The sequence below is a fragment of the Oryctolagus cuniculus genome, chromosome 18 (assembly GCF_051225735.1).
Source record: "Oryctolagus cuniculus isolate XC-2025 breed Fujian yellow rabbit chromosome 18, ASM5122573v1, whole genome shotgun sequence".
NCBI lineage: Eukaryota > Metazoa > Chordata > Mammalia > Lagomorpha > Leporidae > Oryctolagus > Oryctolagus cuniculus.
Window position 1 is genome coordinate 62,101,227 of NC_142884.1, and position 21,632 is coordinate 62,122,858.

Genomic DNA, 21,632 nt, shown 5'->3' on the forward strand with positions numbered 1-21,632 from the left:
AGCCGCTGGCAGCCCTGACCTCTGCACAGCCTCTGTAGTTTCTCCTTTTCCCAGAATGTCCTGTGGTTGGAGTCATACAGTATGTGGCCTTTTCAGGTTGGCTCCTTTCACTTAGTAATGTGCACGTATGTTTCTTCCATGTCTTTTCATGGCTTCGGAGTTCATTTTTAAAGCTAAAGAACCTCCATTGTCTGGAGATGCCAGTTTATTTATATATGCACACACTGAAGGGTGTCCTGGTTACTTGAAGAGTTGACTGGAGCTGCTGTAGGAAACCATGTGCAGGTTTTTGTGTGGACTTAAATTTTCTGTGTTTGTCGTTGTTAAGCACTATCTGCAACATTACCTCTTTTTTTTTTTTTTTTAAAGATTTATTTTATTTATTTGAAAGGCAGAGTTACAGAGAGGCAGAGAGGGAGAGCGAGAGCGAGAGCGAGAGAGAGAGAGGTCTTCCATCCGCTGGTTCATCCCCCAGATGGCCATAAGGCCAGAGCTATGCCAGTTCAAAGCCAGGAACCAGGAGCCTCTTCCAGGTCTCCCATGTGGGATGCAGGGGCCCAAGCACTCGGGCCATCTCCTACTGCTTTCCCAGGCCACAGCAGAGAGCTGGATTGGAAGTGGAGCAGCCGGGACACGAACAGGCGCCCATATGGGATGCTGGCACTGCAGGCAGTGGCTTTACCTGCTATGCCACAATGCCGGCCCCTAGAGCATTTTTAATATGCTTATTTGCCATTTATACTTCTTTGGTGAGGTGTTTGCTCAGGTCTTTTGATCTTTTTTAAATCAATTTTTTTTCTTCAAGATTTATTTTTATTTATTTGAAAGACACTGTTACAGAGAGAGGGGGAGAGCCGGAGAGAGAGAGAGAGAGAGAGAGAGAGAGAGAGGTCTTCCATTCACTGGTTTATTCCCCAAATGGCCACAACAGCCAGGGCTGAGCCAGACCAAAGCCAGGAGCCAGGAGCTTCTTGCAGGTTGCCCATATAGGTGCAGAGACCCATCTGCTGCTGCTTTCCCAGGCATATTAGCAGGGAGCTGGATCCAAAGTGGAGTAGCTGGGACTTGAACTGGTACCCTATGGGATGTTGATGTTGTGGGTGGTGCCTTTACCCACTATGCCACAACACTGGACCCATTGTTTTCTTATTGTTGAGGTTTTTTTTTTTTTTTTTTAAGATTTATTTATTTATTTGAAAGGCAGAGTTACAGAGGCAGAGGCAGAGAGAGAAAGGTCTTCCATCTGCTGGTTCACTCCCTCATTGGCCACAATGGCCAGAGCTGGGCCGATCTGAAGCCAGGAGCCAGGAGCTTCTTCTAGGTCTTCCATAGCAGAGAGCTAGATCAGAAGAGGAGCAGCCGGGACACAAACCAGTGCCCATAAAGGATGCCAGCACTGCAGATAGCAGCTTTACCTGCTACACTGCAGTGTCGGCCCCTTTATTGTTGAGTTTTAAGGGTTCTTTGTATAGTTTAGGTAACAGCCCCTTTGTAAGGTATATGTCTTTTGCAAAGATCTTTTATTTTGATGAGTTCCAACTCTTCACACCTTTCTTTCCCGGATGATGCCTTTGGTGTTGTGCCTGGAGAGTCACCAAGCCCTGGGTCGTCTAGGTTCTCTCCCAGTTACCTTCCAGGAGTTCTAGAGTTTGCATTTTATATTGATGTCTGTGATCCATTTTGAGTTTACAAATAATTTTCACTTTTAATTTCCTGACAAAAGTCATGAAAGGTAAAAGGTATTGGATTAGTGTATTAAAACATTTGGGAAAGGATAGATAGGATTTCCCACTTACTAGCTCTGTGATGTTACACAGATAACCCCTTTAGGACTCAGATTCTTCATTTCCTGGGGGTAACAGTACTGACCCTGTAGAGTGTTGATGTGAGAACCAAGTGACGTGCATGTAAAACGCATGGGAGTTTCCAGAGGTGCAGGGAGGGTAGCTGGCCTAAGAGGGCATGGAAGCTGTGGGCCCTACCCACCATCTGGCTGTTCATCTTTTCGTTTGCAATATCTTCTATAAAAAACTGGTGAATGCGCAAAAAGAAAAGCAGTCTAGCACTGTGCCTGCTGCAGAGTAGCAGGTGTTTTGATGGTTCTTGGTGTTGATGAAGACGAACATGTAGACATATACAAGACAAATTACGAGTTTTTTTCCTTACTCCTCACTGATCCTAAGGTCTGTTTTTTTGGTAGGTGGTGGACTTCGTCGCAGCAACACTGCAGAGAGCCTGTGCCAGCTTGGCCCATGAAGCAGAGAGCACTGTGGAGTCGCAGACGCTGAGTATGTCCATGGGACTGGTGGCTGTCATCCTAGGAGGGGCTGTTCAGGTGAGTTGCAGACGTGAGCCACACTTGTTTTCGAATGGACAAAAAATTGAAGCAGAACACTTGTTGCTTTCCTTCCATATCCTTGTGAGAAATAAGTGGGTATCTGTACATAGGAAAACCAGGGTGACAGAGTAGGTTGTTAATGAGAATTCCTGCCAGAGTACAGGACAAGAAGTTGCAAGGCAAGAAGTCTCCCACGTGGATGGCAGAAATCCAAGAACTTGCGTCATCACCTGCTGTCTCCCAGATGTGCATTAGCAGGAAGCTGATTGGAAGTAGAGGCAGGACTAGAAGCTGGGCCCTCCAATATGGATGTCAGTACCCTACATGTCAAGTGGAATCAGAGGTAGAGTCAGGGCTTGAACCCAGGCATTTCAATATAGGATGCCAGAGAGCATCTTTTTTTTTTTTTAATATTTATTTATTTGAAAGTTAAAGTGACTGAGAGAGGGGGAGAGACAGAGATCGTCCATCCTCTGGTTCATTTCCCAGATGGCCACAACAGCCTGGATTAGGCCAGGCTGAACCAGGAGCTAGGAACTCCATCCAGGTCTCCCATGTGGGTGGCAGGGACCAAAGTGCCTGTGCCCTCTTCCACTGTTTTCTCAGGCACATAGCATGAAGCTAGATTGACAGTGGAGTAGCCGGGACTTGAACTGGCATTCTGCTGTGGGATGGGACCACAACATCAGTCCTGGGGTGGAGTCTTAACTGCTGTGCTAAATGCCCACCCCCAGCCACTCTTAAATGCATACGTCAGAGCAGGTGTCGTGGTGTAGCCTCGGCTTAGGACACCAGCATCCCAAATTGGAGTAGCTGGTTCAAGTCTTGGCTGCTGTGTACTTCCAATCCAACTTCTTGCTAATGTGCCTGGGAGGGATCTCTGTACTGGATACTGAACAGAGGTGCTGAGGACACAGCCGTGCACAAGGCAGTGTCCCTACCCTCAGGACACTTACAGTGCACTAAGAAAGTCGGACACTAAATGACTGTTCAGTAAATATATTTAGAATTAATTGAGGGGCTCGCACAATGGCGTAGTGGGTTAAGCCACCGCCTGCAATGCTGGCATCCCATATGGGCACTGGTTCAAGTCCTGGCTGCTCCACTTCCCATGCAGCTTCCTGCTAATGCACCTGGGAAAGCAGCAGAAGATAGCCCAAGTGTTTGGGCCCCTCACCCGTTGAGAGACCTAGATGAAGCTCCTGGCTCCTGGCTTTGGTCTGGTCCAGCCCTGGCCATTGCAGCCATTTGGGGAGTGAACCAGCGGATGGAAGATCTCTCTCTCTCTCTCTCTTTCATTCTCTCTCCATCTGCCTCTCCCTCTTGGTAACTCTGCCTTTCAACTAAATAAATCTTGGGAAAAAAATAATTAGTTGAATGAAGTGCCTCTAAAGAGAAGTGGATGGTACCAAGAAAAGCTAACACCTAACACAGACTGGGGAGTCTCTACTGAGGAAGTGTAAGTTTAAGCTAAGACTCAAAAGAATGAATAGGAGGTTGAGTGTGTGTACAGTGCAATGGAAGAGACTCTTCAGTTAAAGAAACCATCATGGACAAAGGCTCAGAAGCAGCAGAGAGCTTGGCGTAGTTGAGATACACTGGTGGAAGGCCTGTGTGGCTGAATGACAGAGGCCAAGGGGAAGAGCGGAGCCAACAAGGGAGAAAGATAGACTGGGCAAGAGGAGGGTAGGGTGGTGTGTGCGTGTGTGCGTGTGTGCGTGTGACTGGTTAATTGCATACCACCTCAGGTTAGGACTCTACAAGAAAACAGAATAGGCTTAGTGCAAGTACTAGGAAATCTGACCTGAAACCAACGTGCTCAACCCTTTGCAAAGAGCAGGGAACCCTCTGGGAATGGATTTTTGAATCTGAGTTTCAGGATTCAAATCTGAGTTGATTATGGATTAGAATTTTCCCTCTTCTAGCCTGTCCTTAAAGGGGAAAGGCACTTTGACTGGGCCTGTTTCAATGTGAAGCCGGTCTCTTGGTAGATTTACCTAGCACTCCTTATTTTGTAATTCCCATGTAGTCTGGTTCAGTTTCTAGAGCCGTGCTAAATGCCTGCTGTTAGAAGTGTATCAGGGGTTCACAGATTGAATAATTTTTCTTCAGTTGTTTTGTGACTGCATTTGGTTGGCCTGATTCATTTCTGTTTTTCTGGTTGAGTTTTGACTGGAATCGTCTTTGTTTCCTTAAGCCGAGAGTGTGTTTTTGCTTCTCTTTATGGAACACTTGCTATTTTAAACCACGTCCCAAGTGGAAAACAGGCCTCAGAAATCTCCCTTTCCCCCTGCAGGAGTGCAGCGTCGGGGCCAGGTTGACGAGAGACCCACCCGGCCTGTGTAGGTGCACGTTCCTTGTCTGTCCACGCCCTCCCGTGAGCCACTGTGACTCACTGGCGATATCCTGGGTTCCTCTGACTTGGCAGTTATTTGAGTGAACACAGACACGTCACCCCTAAACTTTCACCCCCTTCCATTAACTTCTTTTCTCTTTGGCACATGAATTTATAAGAGGCTTGCCTCGTAATGCCGGGTTCTCCGTGCTTACATTAGGGGGAGAGTCATGATTCAGAACTATGTTTCCCATTGATCGTTGGCAGGCTCAGGCCTTAGCTTTAGGCTCTGAACATCACCCGGTGCTGATCCTCAGTAGCAGCCCCTGCTCTGGCTAATGAAGCAGAGTCCAACACCATCTGAGCCCTTTTCTTCTTCGCTTTCTAATTCATGTAATTAAGGTGATCATTAGAACATCGTGTCTGGGAAGAGGAGTTAATTTGGAAGAAGTGTAGATCTCAGAGTGTTAACAAGGCAAGTGTGGTCCAGGCTCATTTTCTAAATGTCAGGGTTGGTCATCCGTGCAGGTGTTACGCTGGTGGCTCCTCTTGTCCCCAGTAGTGGTTTCTGCCCGACGTTGCGTTGTACTTGGGTCCTCCACAGGCTGCAGCGCGGGAGCTCTGAGAAGACCATTCCAGAGCTTCTTTAGGGAAAAACAAAGCCACATTCTTCTTGGCAGTTTAAAGCCTGGCTGAATCGTCACTGGGAGACAGAAGATGCAGCTCTCCTCTGAGGGGCGGTGTCTCCTGCTCGGGCTTATGCTGTGTGGTTTGGTCTTTTGACCGAAGGCCGTTGCTCAGACTTTGTGGGCACGCGACTGTGTTTTAGGTGCTGTTGACTTACATATCAGAGTCCTAGCCAATGTGGGGTGGGTGTTTGGTGCAGTGGTTAAGCCACCATTTGGGACACCCACACATCCCTTGTTGGAGTGCCTGGGTTCAAGTACTGGCCCCGCTCTCCCTTACAGCTTCCCGCTAATGCGAACCCTGGGAGGCAGCAGTGATGGATCAAGTACTCGGGTCCCTGCCACCCACATGGGAGACCTGGATTGAGTTCCTGGCTCCTGACTTTGACCTGGCTAATCCCAGCTGTCTCGTGGACATTTGAAGAGTGAAGCAGCAAATGGGAGATCTCTTTCTGTCTCTGTGTCTATCTCTTTATATGTCTCTCTAGGCCTTTCAGATATATTAAAAAATAAATTTAAAATGAAAAGAATCATAGTAAATGCTTAGAGGCTGAGATGGAAGCTGTGGTGAGCAAGCCAGAGGTCTGCTAGGGACTGGGGAAAGGGAGAGAGAGAGGAGCCGCTGAGAGCTTGGGTGTGCGGCAGGTGAACTGGCAGGCCTGGTCCCTGTGCTGGGACACTGTCCTTGCTTCCTTTGCCGGGCTGGAGGTGAGTGCTTTTGAGAACAGCTTGGGAAAATTCCCGTTATTTCGAGCCATTATGGGTAACTTCAAAGAGCAACCAATCATGTGTAATTACTGCTGCCCCCAAGCAGCCTAGTTCAGAAATGTCTTACTTTCTGCCGTTTAAAAAACCTGCCACAGCAGGAGCTTAATAGACAGTTTTTGGATGGATGGATAAGTGGAAAGAAGAAGGAAGAAAGAGAAAAACAGATGGATTTCTAACGGAGGAGGCGTGGTTCCCCCCTCCCCTTCTCTAATGGTATGGAGAGGGCATGGGCTTTTGCCCACATAGAAGCACTGCCCTCAGCCTGATGATGGGGTGCAGCGTGGGTGTGTTGTGTCAGCCACGTTCTGCTCGGGGCAGGGGAGAGCCCCGCGTCTTAGTTGTGCGCAGGTGTTTCCTCAATTATCCTCTAGGGAATGCAGACTTCTCTCAGCGTGTCCCTGCAGTGGTAGGACATCCTGCAGCCACTACACGCAGTTGGCCAAACTACTAAAAAAAAGCCCTTCCTCAGGGGCCGGCATTGCGGTGCAGCGGGGTAAGCCTCAGCTTGCGACACTGGCACACCAAGTCAGAGCGCCAGTGCAAGTCCCAACTGTTCTGCCCCTTGTCCAGCTGCCTTGTGGGCATGCCCGGGAAGGCAGCAGATGATGGCCCAGGTGCTTGGTCCCTGCCACATGTGTAGGAGACCAGGATAGAGTTCTTGGCTTCTGGCTTTGGCCTGGCCCAGACCTGGCTGTTAATGGACATTTGGGGAATGAACCAGCAGATGGAAGATCTCTCTCCCTCTCTCTCTGCTCTGTCTCTCTGCCTTTCAGATAAATTAATGGACAGATAAATAACTTTTTAAAAAAAGCTCTTGGAAGCCACAGTATCTGGTTTTTAGAGGACGTTGAAAAATGCCCTTCCAGCTTGCTAACGACTGGTTCTCCCTACTTCTTCATGCTTTTGAGATTCAACCATCTCTTTTTGTAATTGTCTCCATTGTGTTCATGTATATATTTGTTAAAGACTTTCAGAGATTTATATAATTTCTGCAGAATGAATTCTTTGACACCAGGGGGTCTATGAAGGTTTTCTTCTATTAAAAACGCTAAGAGCATTTGACCCAAATGTTTCCAAAGATCCCCAATGTTCAAGACCACTAGCAGATAGCTACTACATGGCAGGAGTCAGTACTGCAAGGAGATTTTTAGGCAAAGATTTAATAGCTAAGTTATAATATATGACTTTTTAGGACCACTTATTCTTTCTGGATTTCATTATTTTCTGTGATCTTCAGCTTCATGCTATGTTTTAAGTGTCCTTTTTCCCAGATGCATTCTAGGACTTGACTGGACAGTGAAAGGAGTTGAGCGTTTTGATGTTACGGGCACAAAAGTTGAAATGTTCCAATGAGATCACTCTCCTGTTTTTTTTTGTTTTTGTTTTTTTTTTTTCAAGATTTATTTATTTATTTGAAAGTCAGAGTTACAGAGAGGCAGAGACAGAGAGAGAGAGAGGTCTTCCATCTGCTGATTCACTCCCCAGATGGCCACAATGGCCGGAGCTGCACCAATCCAAAGCCAGGAGCCAGGAGCTTCCTCCAGGTCTGCCATGTGGGTGCAGGGGCCCAAGGACTTGGGTCATCTTCTACTGCTTTCCCAGGCCATAGCAGAGAGCTGGATGGGAATTAGAGCAGCTGGGACGTGAACCAGCACCCATATGGGATGCCAGCGCTGCACTACAGCACCGGCCCCCGCTCTCACATTCTTCACACAGTGCCTGGACAATAACTATTGTGCACATAAAGTCTGTGACAAAACTTTGTGTAAGTGATTGTGTCCTCACCACTGAAGCATCACACAGAGCAGTCTCACTGCCTTAAGGTCCTCCACGTTCTGCTTGCCAGTCCTTCCCTCCCTCCTAACCGCCCCGACCACTGACCTTTGTGCTGTTGGCATTGTTTGTGCAGTTGGGATCATCCAGGATGCTGTCCTTCCAGATTGGCGTCTGTCACACAGTGGCACGTGGGTGAGGTTCTGCCTGTGTTCTCCGGGCTTCATCGCTCCTTTCTTCTCAGTGCTGGTAGTGTTGTGACATCGTCTAGATGTTCCAGCTTTTGTTGACCTGTTCCCCTTCAAAAGCAACATTTTGGCGATGTGGCAGTTATAGCTAGAGCTGTTGGAAACTTCTGTGGACAGGTTTTTGGGTGGATGTAAGTTTACATTTCATTTATGAAAATACCAAGGAGCACATGGCTGGTTGTACAGTAAGTCCGTTTGGTTTAGGGTTTTTGTTTTGTTTTGTTGTAAAGACCCATCCATCTACTTGAAAGGCAGAGTTACATGGAAAGAGGGAGAGACAGAGAGAATGAGAGAGAGAGAGAGAGAGAGAGAGAGAGATCTTCTATCTGCCAGTTCACCCCCAAGATAGCCACAACAGCCAAGGCTGGCCCAGGCTGAAGCCAGGATCCAGGAGCTACTTCAGGTCTCCCATGTGGGTGGCAGGGGTCAAAGCCCTTGGGCCATCCTCTGCTGCTTCTCCCATGCCATTAGATCAGAGCTGGATCAGAAGTGGAGCAGGCAGGACTCGAACTGGCATCCATATGAGATGCTAGCGTTGCTGACAGCAGCTCCACCCACTGTGCCACTAGGCACCCCCTCCTTTTTTAGTCTTATTTATTTAACTTTTTATTTACCTGTTCTGTTTTTGAAGAAACTGACAAAATGTCTGCCATCAGCAAAGAATGGATTCCCATGGCTCCACAGTCTCACCACATTTTGGTTAGCACTCCTTTTTCATATGTCTTTTGCAAATTTTTTTCTAATCTGTGGTTTATTTCTTATGCTTTTGCCCATGTATTTTGTAGAGCAGACTTTTTTATTTCTTTCATAGATTGTACCTTTGGTGTTCTCATATTTTAATTTTTTAAAGATTTATTCATTTATTTCAAATGTAGAGATAGAGAGGGAGAGACACACACACAGAGATTCTTCCATCCTGTGGTTCACTCCCCAAATGGCTGCAGCATCTAGGGCTGGGCCAGGCTGAAGCCAAGAGCCACATCCAGGTCTCCTGTATGGGTAACAGGGTCCCAAGTACAGAGGCTCCTGCTTCCACTACTTTCTCAGGTGCCTTAGCAGTGAGCTGGGTCAGAAGTGGAGCAGCTGGAACTTGAACTGGTGCTTATATGGGTTGCTGGTGTCACAGGCTATGGTACATCGCCAGCTCCTGGTGTTATATTAAAATTCAAGCATTCTTTAGTGGACTATGATAACTATAGCTTATGACAGTTTAACCTGAAGTTTCTCAATATATATAAATGATAAATGAGGAGATAAGAAATGCTAATTACCCTGATTTGATCAATACATGTTGTATATATGTATTGTATGATCTGTCATACTATACCTCACAAGTATGTATAAATAGAATGTCAGAAGAAAATAAAAACATAGTGAAAATAAAAAGGCAACACTGTGCTGATGGTCATCTGGGCAGGAGTTTAGTAGTTTTCATTTTACCTTTAGGTCTATGATACGTTTTGAATTTTTACAAAAGGTGTAAGGGCAGTGTCTGTGTTCTTTTTTCACATGTGGACGTCCAGTTGTTCCAGCACCGTTTGTTGCAAAGACCGTCTTTTTCTGCGCATTCCTGTGCTCCTTTGTCAAAGATAGCTGGCCGCTGACCGTACTCATGGGGCTCTCTGTTTTGTTTCACTGATCTAGCCATGCTGGGGTTTTTTTGTTGTTGTTTTTTTAAGAAGAAATTCTTCCATATAGTAGAAATGAAAAAGAAGTCACATGGAGTGTAGATGTAGGTAGATAATCCCCTTTCAGATGTTTAAAATATCTGTCTCTCTCTCTCTTTCTCTCTCTGTCTCTCTTTCGCGCGCGCACACACACACACACACACGTCTGTGCTGCAGCCAGGTACTGAATAAAGTTCAGCGTAATCACACTAGCAAAATCATCCCACAGTGTTCTGTGTAGAAATAAGTGGCCCTTTTCTTAGATAACATACACTCTTACTGCAGACATAGGCACACTCCTTGCCACTTAAGATGATCACATCACAACGATCAGAGTTGTTTTTCACATGAAGATAAGCCAACGTAACTTGGTTATCTCAGGTTCTCCCTGATGGTGGTTCCGCGTGAGTTTCTACTTGTGTAAGCAGAGGAATCTCGGGGTGCTGAGTGAAGTGCTACAGGTACAAACCTGACCTGCCTGTGCTTGTGAGGACAGTGCTGGGAACATGAACAATGATGGTTCTGCGGAGTTACAGTGCGGAAGGAGAACAGGTGTAGGTCTTACGGCAGCAGCTGGTTGGTTGGTTGACTGCTTGGTTAGATGGTGACGTGAGTGAATGATTCAGTGGTCAGTACCCTGCCTTGGTCTAAGAAGCCTTCAAGGCCCCCAAAGCCTTTGGGTTTCCAGGGCCTCTGGAAGCCTCACAGGATCATCTCTCAGGTGTTCTCAGACACACAGGATTTCTGTGGAGTCACTGTCCAGACTGCACCGGCTCCGTGCTTAGCAAGGCCTGCGGCGTTATTAGAACGCCGCTTCTGTAGAGCAGTGACTCCTGGTGGTTTCAGGGAGAAGTTCATTTCTGCCAGTTCTTCCCTTGATCCCTTCCTAACCTGTGGTGCCCTGGTGTGCTGACCGCCCACTTCAGGTCCCATAGTCAGGAGCAGGGTGTTGGGGAAGAGTGTCAGTCCTGTCTTCCAGGTTGTGACCTTAGGCATACTACTTAATTATTCTGTGCCTCAGCTTCCCCCTGTTAACAATGTAGCTATTGGGTCAGGTGTGTAGCACAGTGGTTAAATCGTCACCTGGGATGCCCACGTCCCTATCAGTCCCTGGTTTGTATCCCAGCTCCCCCGCTTCTGATCCAGCTTCCTGCTGGTGCATACCCTGGCTCAGGTACTTGGGAGCTACCACCCGTGTGGGAGACATGGATGGAATTCCCAACTCCTGGCTTCAGCCTGGCTCAGCCTTGGATATTGTAGGCATCTGAGGAGTGAACTAGCCAATGAAAGATGTCTCCCTCTCTGTTTTTTCAAATAAAATGAAAATAAAAACAAAATTTAAATGTAACATTAGTAGTAGCCGTGTCTTAAGGATATGAATGGTTGTGTTTTAACTTAGAAAAGTACTTGTACATGGATTGTGTTGATTAAATGTTAACTATAATTATTCAGTAAATATGTGAGTACTTCAAAAAGTTCATAGAAAATGGAATTAAAAGATTTAAGTTTAGGGGTCAGCGCAGTGGCTCACTTGGTTAATCCTCTGCCTTGGATGCCGGCATCCCATATGAGCGCCAGGTTCTAGTCCCAGTTGCTCCTCTTCCAGTCCAGCTCTCTGCTGTGGCCCAGGAAGGCAGTGGAGGATGGCCCAAGTGCTTGGGCCCCTGTACCCGCATGGGAGACCGGGAGGAAGCTCCTGGCTCCTGGCTTCGGATTGCCACAGCACCGGCCATAGCAGCCAGTTGGGGAGTGAACCAACAGATCCGTCTTTTCTCTCTCACTGTCTACAACTCTACCTGTCAAAAAAAAAAAAAAAAAAAAAAAGATAAGCTTATTTTGCACAAAAGAGGTTTGAAGTGCATGGATAATGCATACTTTCTGTGAGCTTCTTGATGCAGTTTCAGTGTGTGCCTGTGGGATGCGCTGATCTGCTGTGCACACACTTGGGCCTGTCCCTTTCACTTGGAACCTGTGCCTGGCCTCAGGTCACATTACCTTTGCTCTGTTATTGGGGTTTAGCGCTTTTTTCCTTGTCCTTTTCTAGCTGAAGTCCAGCGACTTTGCTGTCCTGAAGCAGTTGCTGCCTCTGCTGGACAAGGTCTCCAGCACGTACCCCGACCCCACCATCCAGGAGCTCGCCGTGGATCTCCGCATCACCATCTCTACCCATGGAGCCTTTGCCACGGAGGCTGTCAGTGTGGCTGCCCGGAGCACCCTGAGCAAGAAAGATCCAGAAAGGAAACCGGAAGGGCAGCGGCACACGAATGCTGATGGAGCTCAGAGCCACCTTGAGCAGCAGCAAAACCGGGAGAAAGCGCCCCTCGCAGGCCAGCAGGCCCAGGCTGCATCTGTGCCTAAGGGGAGCCCTGAGCCCAGCACTGGCACAGCCCAGAAGCCTGGAAGTGTAACCACAGAACAGCTCCAAGAGCTGCTTTTGTCAGCTTACGACCCTCAGGTTCCGACGCGGGCCGCAGCCCTGCGCACTCTGTCCCGCTGGATAGAGGAGAGGGAGGCCAAGGCCCTCGCGGTGCAGGAGAAGCTTCTCAAGGTGAGTGGGACCTCCCACGCCAATGCAGGGGTGCAGGGCGGCCTCCTGCTGCTCCAGGACCCAGGGAGCCCTGGCTCAGGCCGATGCAGGGGTGCAGGGCGGCCTCCTGCTGCTCCAGGACCCAGGGAGCCCTGGCTCAGGCCGATGCAGGGGTGCAGGGCGGCCTTCTGCTGCTCCAGGACCCAGGGAGCCCCGGCCCAGGCCGATGCAGGGGTGCAGGGCGGCCTCCTGCTGCCCCAGGACCCAGGGAGCCCCAGCTCAGGCCGATGCAGGGGTGCAGGGCGGCCTCCTGCTGCCCCAGGACCCAGGGAGCCCCGGCCCGGATCATGTGGATGTTGGGAGGAGACGGGGCTTACAGGAGGGATTTGGATGACCACACGAGGCTGCTGGATCCAACAGACTGGGTGCTGTCAGGAAATGCTGCGGACGGCAGGGTTGAAGTCTGGAGGAGGTAGATCTCAACGTGTCCTCCACACTGGAGGCGTTTGTGCCGCTGAAAGCAAAGGGGAAGCAGTAGCGTGAGGAGATCCCAGAGCTGGGCCGGGCCTTTCTTGGTGACCAGGTCCACTCTCAACACCGTGACCCAACCTGGAAAAGCCGCCTGTCTTCTATGGGCCACTTTTAGAGGGGCATCGGGTGGTACTGGGTCTCCTGCTTTCTCGCTCTGTCACAGTAAAAAAGCCACTGTAGACGTGTGTGGAGGACATGAATGCTTAGCTGGGGATCTTTTCCCTTTTGTGCCAATTGTCCTGACCTCAGTCGGGGTTGGAGACCAGGAGCAAGAGGTCTAGAGACCACTGACTGGGATCAGATCCCAGACGCGGGTCTCAGACTCCTCACATAGGCTTGCTGAGAAAACTGCTGCGTGTTGAGCCAGGCCAGGTGCCTTCCATACGCTGTCTCCAGTCCTCCCAGCAACTGCAGCATTGGTGTTGTCCCATCTTACAGATAAAAAGTAAAGCACAGAAATGTGCCAAGGATTTGCTGAAATTGATCTTCTGTAAGTCATCACTAAAAATGTCGCTTAGTATACCTGTGTTGATAGTGACTGCTGTGGGCATCTTTGGAATTTTCTTTAACTTCATTGAACCTTCATTGGCTTTATATAACTGATGGCCGAGTCCTGTCGATTCCTTTTCTCTGAGAAGTCTTTAAAATTGATTTCCTTCCTTCTTACTCACGGGGGCACTACCCTGAATTAAGCTTCCTTTACTTCAAACATACACTAAGCCTTCCAACTTGGCCACCTTTGCAATGGGACTGATTTTAGGCCGTCCCTAATACGCACACACTTGAGATACAGAGACAAGAGCCTCAAGTTGATATCAAGAATCACTGTGCTACCCCATGGCATATCCAGTAAAGCTGCCATCTGTGGTGCTGGCATCCCATATGGGCACAGGTTCGAGTCCTGGCTGCTCTACTTCCAATCCAGCTCCCTGCTAATGCACCTGGGAAAGCAGCAGAAAAGATGGCCCAAATGCTTGGGCTCCTGCACCCATAAGGGAGACCCAGATGAAGCTCCTGACTCCTGACTTTGGATAGGCTCAGCTCCAGCCTTTGGTGGCCATTTGAGGAGTGAACCAGTGGATGGAAGTCTCTCTCTCTCTCTCTCTCTCTCTCTCTGCCTCTAGTTCTCTGTAATTCTGACTTTCAACTAAATAAATAAATCTTTAAAAAAAATCACTGTGCTAGCAAATCACTGGCACTGTATGTGGAGCAGATAACCCCCTCTTCTGGGTGCCCAGCAGGAACTTGGGCACATGGCCACCATGTTCTCTGGCTCTCGTGTTAGGGCCTGAGCTAAGCATGTCTCTGTACTAGCTTGTAGCTAAGCAGGACTCTGCTGCTGACACACCCTGGTGAGTTTCTACGTTATGGGGTATCGAGAGGGATTTGTTACTACTGTTGGTTGAAGTGCTAAAATTTGGATGATTTTTAAAAGTAGAACAGATTCGAAGTCATCTCAATAACACGATCTCACTTGCATTCCCATATGCTTTCTGAGTGCAAGGGAAAAGAACCGAATTGCAGCAAATACTCCCCGGATGGCACGTTTCCCCAGACCTCGCCTCTTGCGTGTCGCAGCCTGTAGTCTGTCATATCATGTGAGAATGTTCTCTACCATGGGCTGTCATCAAAAATGTGGAGGATTGACCTTCCACAGCCGGGTTTCCATGACTACTGCTACATCTCCCCCAATTCCTAATTTTTTAAACTGTAAAAGTGAGACTTGACACACACCTGCATTTTCCCCACGAGACTAACTCTGACCAGCTTTTTTTTTTTTTTTTTTTTTTTGATGGGCAGAGTGGATAGTGAGAGAGAGACAGAGAGAAAGGTCTTCCTTTTGCCGTTGGTTCACCCTCCAATGGCCGCCACGGCTGGCGCGCTGCTGTCGGCGCACCGCGCTGATCTGAAGGCAGGAGCCAGGTGCTTCTCCTGGTCTCCCATGGGGTGCAGGGCCCAAGCAGTTGGGCCATCCTCCACTGCCTTCCCGGGCCACAGCAGAGAGCTGGCCTGGAAGAGGGGCAACCGGGACAGAATCCGGTGCCCCGACCGGGACTAGAACCTGGTGTGCCGGCGCCGCTGGGTGGAGGATTAGCCTATTGAGCCGTGGCGCCGGCCCTCTGAGCAGCTTTTAACCAAGACAGACAAGAGGAAAAGCATTTACTGTTTCGAGGCAGCTCATCAAGGAGGTCTCCTAAATTTCCCTTGCTCCCTGCCCGTCTTCTCACTGCTGTATTTTGTGGTTCCAGATATTCTTGGAGAACTTGGAGCATGAAGACACGTTCGTCTATCTGTCTGCGATTCAGGGTAAGCTGGTCCTGAGCACAGGCCTCTGAGTCTGTGGACAGGATCGCGTCACGTTTGTTTGCACAAAATCCCTCTCAAGTCATCCGGCCCAAGATGCGGGTCAGCTTTTTTTTTTTTTTTTTTTTTTTTTTTTAAATTTCCCTGGTTTTTAGCTGGAGGGTCTCAGAGGGTCCCTGGAGAGTGCAGTATTTCACAGAGATGTGCAAGTTTTGGTTACGCTTCCTTGTGAGTCTATGTGTTGAATCCCATTGCTTTAAGGCAGAGGATAGTTCACTTGCGCTCCTCTCCCAGCAGCCCCTTGGGTTGACTGATGTCACTGTGCACCTTTGTTCCCTCCAGGCCAGAGACTCCCACAGTACTTAATACCTCTTTGTCATAAATGGTTTTTGCAATAATTTGATTTCTCCTTTATGATTCTTCGTTATTCTCCACACTGCCCTTAATGTGTGGATTTAGAGAGAGGGTGTAGAGAATTAGGCAGCCTTGGCTGAAGGCTGAGAAGCAGACAGGATGAGAGGGTCAGAGTTAACTCCCGGTTTGCCTTGGCTTGGTCAGTGTGGGCACCAGAAGCCGAGACTTTGGAGCCCACCCCTCTGGGTGCACCACCTCATTCCCCTTCCTCTCAGCTGCTGTGGACTCTGGCCCGTTATTCCTTCTGGACTTCAGTTTCTTGTTGGTGAAAAGAGAACTGAATGGGAGGATGAATCGGCACAGCTGCTTTGGAAAGCAGGCTGGCATTTCCACAAAAAAGATAGAGTTTCCAGTTGACCCCGTAATTCCAGTCTTAGAGGTATACCCTAAGGAAATGAAATGTTTGCACAAAAGCCTGGGTGGGAACGTTCACAGCAGCATTATTCACAGTTGCCAAAAGGTGGAAGCGATCCACATGTCCAGCAATGAATGGACAGATAAGCAAAATGCAGTGATGCCATCAGTACACACATATACAGACGTGGTGTGGAGTATTACTTGACTATAAAAATCTGGGAAGTACTGACACGTGCTCTAGCATGGATGGACCTGGAGAAGCTTCTTGGTGAGAGAAGCTGGTCACCGGATACCACACATTGTGTGATTCTGTTTCCATGAAAAGTCTGGCTTGGCAGAGAGTGGGCTACTGGTTGCCTGGAGCTGAGGGAAGGGGGAATGGCTAGGGGATGGAAGCTGAAGGACACAGCATCTGGAATGATGAAAATGTTCTAAAATTGGTTGTGGTAACAGTTGCACAACTCCGAGTATTCTAGGAACCCTGAATTGTAAACTTTAAGTGGATGAATTATATGCCATGTGAATTATATCTCAGTAAAGCTGTTATCAAAAGAAAATTGAGGGGCCTGCATTGTGGCACAATTAGATAAAGCTGCCACCTGCCATACTGACATCCCATATGATCACCAGTTCAAGTCCTGGCTGTTCTGCTTCCAGTCCAGCTCACTACTAATGTGCCTGGGAAAGCAGTGGACCATTGTCCACTTGGGCCCCTGCACCTGTGTTGGAGACCTAGAAGAAGCTCCTGGCTCCTGGCTTTCACCTGGCCCAGTGCTGGCTGTTGCAGCCATTTAGGGCGTGAACCACCAATGAAATCTCTCTCTCTCTCTCTAACTCTGTCTTTCAAATAAATAAATAAATCCATTAAAAAAATGAATAAGAGGGGAAAGAGCTAAAAGTGTCGGCACCTAGGGAGATGTGATGACTAAGTGTGTTGTGGGAGGGGGATCCTGGGGCAGAGAAAGAGCATTAGGGGAAACAGGAAATCTGAAAAAACAGTGGACTTTAGCTGACAATCAAGTCTATATTGTGTGTCAATATTGGTTCCTTATTTTTGACAAAGATGTCATCCTAATGTTAATTCTAGATGCAGCTGGGTGTGGGGTGTAGGGCACCTGCTGGACTGTCTTCTCAATGATTCTGTAATCCAGACCTGTTCTGTCATAAAGAGTTGATTTATGAAAGGGGGGCTGACACTAGGACTCCTTGAGTGAATGCCTTGAGAGTGCTCAGCATCGGGTGTTCAGTGTATGTGGGCTGTTATTTTAGTATTATGATCATCGTTGTTGCTTCTGCCGCTGGATTGCTAGTTAATAATGTGGTGACCCGCCGGCGCCGTGGCTCAATAGGCTAATCCTCCACCTTGCGGCGCCGGCACACCGGGTTCTAGTCCCGGTTGGGGCGCCGGATTCTGTCCCGGTCGCCCCTCTTCCAGGCCAGCTCTCTGCTATGGCCAGGGAGTGCAGTGGAGGATGGCCCAGGTGCTTGGGCCCTGCACCCCATGGGAGACCAGGAAAAGCACCTGGCTCCTGGCTCCTGCCAGGATCAGCGCGGTGCGCCGGCTGCAGCGGCGGCCATTGGAGGGTGAACCAACGGCAAAGGAAGACCTTTCTCTCTCTGTCTCTCTCTCACTGTCCACTCTGCCTGTCAAAAAAAAAAAAAAAAAAAAAAATGTGGTGACCCATGTAACTTCTCAGGTCTAAAGCTCGAGTGGACTGTCGGTATGTTATTGCTGTTCAACAAACTGCCCAACATTCAGGAGCTTAAAACACCAACTGTTTATTACGGCTCGTGCACCTGTTGACAAGTTGAGTTTCTGGGTCTAGCTGGGTGGCTCTGCTTCTGCCTGCAGGATCTTCCCACTCCCTGACAGTGGCTCTGCCACATGTATTTCTGACCATCCCTGGGCGAGTGGCCTGCCAGGTTATGTTCTCCTGCTAATGACAGATAGTGAACATAAACTGGAGAGGCCTTTTTAGGCCCAAGTTTGGAACAGGCATCCTGTCTCTTCTGCCTCATTCTATTGGCTAAAGCAATTCATGTGGCCCAACCCAAAGTCAAAGGGTAGAGAAATACACTCTGTCCCATTGGTGGGATAAACTGTCCGTCACAGAGCAAAGTACACAGTTGCAGAAAGGTTTGACAGATTGATGCCATCACCCAGATGTCTCTCTGTCTCCGGAGGCTGGTGCCAGCTCTTACTACTTGTTTGGGGTGTAATTTGAGTATGTTCTGTACAGACTTGGTATTTCAAGCTGGAGAGAGAGGACGCAGGGAAAGCACACAGTGGTGAAGCCCTGAGCCTTGGGATTCTTTCTTTATTCAGCAGACAGATTGTGCACCTGCCATACACAGAATACTGTGGAGTAACTGAGTTGTCCTGAGTAGCCTAAAGAACATGGGGCAGGTATTGTGGCACAGCAGGTTAAGCCGCCATTTGGGGTGCCCATGTCTTATAAGTGGAGTTAAGACACCAATGTGGGGTGCCCATGTCTTATAAGTGGAGTTAAGACACCAATGCCCACGTCTTCTAGTGGAGTGTCATTTGCATCCCAGCTGCCCTGCTTCTGATCCAGCATCCTGCTTTTGCATCCTGAGAGGCAGCGGACAATGGCTCAAGTACTTGGGACCCTGCCATCCGCATGGGAGACCCCGATGGAGATCCTGGCCCAGCCCTAGCTGCTGCAGTCATTTTGGAAGTGGATGGAAGATCTGTTTCTTTGTCTTTCAAGTAGATAAAAATAAATGCAATTAAACATCAAAAAAGTAAATAAAAAGCAAAAATAAAAATTTTCAAAGGAAACAAAATGACCACCCAGAGAAGAAAAGGAGCACTAGGTGAAAGCAGGATTCAAAAGAGTAGTGTTTATGTTGTTGTTTTGTTTTGTTTTTTAAGATTGATTTATTTATCTGAAAGACAGAATGACAGAGAGGTGGTGGGAGAGACAGATCTTCCACCCACTGGATCACTATCACTCCTCAAATGCCCACAGTTGCCAGGGCCGGACCAGCCTGAAGGCGGGAGCCATGAGCTCCGTGCAGGTTTAGCAGGACATTAGGAGAAAGTAATTACCCACAGCTGTGAGGCCAAAGAGGCCCAGGGGCTTGTCAGGGCCCAGGAGACCGCGTGTGGCGGGATGGTACTTGGGGAAATCAGATAAATCAATGAGGCAACAACCAGAACTGCCTGTAATGAACAAGTCTGAGAAAACAAGCCATCCTGTACTTTTCCCAAGAAACTCTAATACTGTCAGGGAGGTCTTATGTATTTATTGATTTATTTGAGGCCTGGAATTTCGGGAAGTGGTGGCGTGCTGTTGGAGTGGCTGCTTGGGAGAAGCTTTTTCAGCTGATTAACACGTTGAGCTCATTAGCCTCTAGGATCTGCTATAAAAGTTGCAACTGTTGGTGTCATGTTTGCTTTTAGTAATTGTAATTGGTGTGCTAATCAGTTAGGAGCTAATTTGGTGATGAAGAACACGGGAGGCAGAGGTGTAATTTCGGTTCTCAGCTCCCAAGATGGACAAGATTGAGCTAATTGATGTTTTTGGTGTTTGCAACATGCACTTAAAAGCCGAAGCCTTAGGTGACTTTCCCATTAAGAAAGCAAAGAGCTGAATTTTCCCAGCTTGCCCTGCCAGCGTAGTTTGCCAGGCAGAACGTGCTTTAGGATCAGCCCACTTGGAAATGTCCTCTAGGACAAGAGGTGCCTGCTTGTGGCAGGAGTAGCATTAGTGTTAGGAACTGAATATGTGTACTTGAAGTTTTCTCTTTCTAGTCTGCCTTAATGGTCCCATCTGCAAGTTCCACTGTACTTCTTGCCTAATGCATTGAGATTGTGCATTTCTTTCCCAAAATCTCACTAACTGTCTCTAATCTAGGCAGAGAGAGAAGGGAATTGAAGTCATTCACTCAACAGACTTTTATCCCTCCTGATACAAGAACCTGATGTATGCATTCTCTGTCCATCAGAACAGTCTGAGGACGACGTCCCCCGATGAAGTTCTCATCTGCCGCAAGGCTGTCTGCATCTGCTTACTCCCACGGAGCCAGGGGTGGTTGATTGGCTTGTCCTGGCAGTGGCAGCTGCTTCGGGCAGAGAATTAGAATCACAGCTACCATCAGAGTTTACAGCCGCATGTCTTAATCTTTACCAGGCTGAGAACATGTGTCTCTCCTTCTTAGGATCCTCATGGGGTCTGTTTCATCCATTTTAAATCCCCATGGTTGCCACACACATGCTGTGGTTTGTAGGAAGCTTGGTCCCAGTGTGGTGATGTTGAGGTGGTGGACCTTGCAGAGGGGCCCGGTGGAGAGTGTGTGGGTCACTGAGAGAGCCACCCTGCAAAGGGATTGTTGTAGTTGTTGAGAGACCCTCCCCCCCCCCCCCCCCAGTAGTTACCACAAGAGCAGATCCATAAAGAAAAGAGCCTGGCTTCCTGTCCCGCCCTCTGTTCTCTCACTCTCCCCACATTACCACCGTGGTGTCACCTGCCATGTTGTGATTGGAGCTGGAAGGACCTCACCAGAGCCAAGAAGCTGCTAGCAGCATGCCCTTGAATCTCTAGCACCGTGAGGTGTATGGATTTCTTTCCTCGCTTTTTTTTTTTTTTTTAAGATTTATTTATTTGAAAAACAGAGTTACAGAGAGAAATAGAGACAGAGAGAGAGGTCTTCCATCCAGTGGTTCACTCCCCAGATGGCTTCAATGGCTGGAGCTGCGCCAATCCAAAGCCAGGAACCAGGAGCTTCTTCCAGGTCTCCCATGCAGGTGCAGGGGCCTAAGGACTTGGGCCATCTTCTACTGCTTTCCCAGGCCACAGCAGAGAGCTGGATCGGGAGAGGAGCAGCCGGGACTAAAACCGGCGCCCATGTGGGATGCCGGCACTTCAGGCCAGGGCTTTAATCCGCTGCACCACAGCGCCAGCCCCCTTTCTTTGCTATTTATTTATTTATTTCAAAGGCAGAGATATATAAAGAGAAGGAGACACACACACAGAAAGAGAGAGAGAGAGCGAGTTTCTATCTGCTGGTTCACTCCCCAAATGTTTGCAACAGCCGGGGCTGGGCCAGGCTGAAACCAAGAACCAGGAGTCTCATCTTGGTCTCCCACATAGGTGCAGGGGCCTAGGTACTTGGGCCATCTTCTGATGCTCTCCCAGGCATACTAACAGGGAGCTGGATTGGAAGTGGAGCAGCCAGGACTCGAACCAGTGCCCATACGGGATGCCAGCATTGCAGGCAGAGGCTTAACCCTCTATGCCACAGTGCTGGCCCATCAGTTTCTTTTCTACATAAAGTAGTCAGCTCTGAGTATTTTGTTACAGCAATAGAAGATGGACTAAGACAAAAAGTAGCACATTCTCATCTGAAAAATCTCAGTGACAAGGAATATATAAAGTGAGAGGCCTTAATTCTTCAAAATAGGAGTTAAGATATGTCCTTGAGGGCCTCATAATGTATATTAGATGCATGGGGCATTTTTCGTGTTTCAGTTTTGAAATTGATGGTTAGTAGTGTGTAAATGAATAAGTGGTATTCTTCAGTAAAGTATCATGCCCAGATTATTTATCATGCTCATTCTCAGTTACTTAAAGGACATGTCAAGGGCAACAAATGCGTTTTGGGGATCTAAATGATTCCTCTCAGTCTCAGGAGAATCTTGGATAAAACTACCAGGCTCA

General features: G+C 48.3%; 1 protein-coding gene across 1 annotated transcript in view; it reads left to right on the forward strand.

Moving 5' to 3' along the window:
* Positions 1 to 21,632, forward strand: part of TANGO6 (transport and golgi organization 6 homolog) — a 203,248-nt gene that overhangs the window by 63,265 nt on the left and 118,351 nt on the right. The window contains exons 12-14 of the mRNA XM_070062636.2: positions 2,201 to 2,335; positions 11,860 to 12,363; positions 15,123 to 15,180. Coding sequence (XP_069918737.2) covers positions 2,201 to 2,335; positions 11,860 to 12,363; positions 15,123 to 15,180 — 697 coding nt within the window. The remainder of the gene's footprint in view (positions 1 to 2,200; positions 2,336 to 11,859; positions 12,364 to 15,122; positions 15,181 to 21,632) is intronic.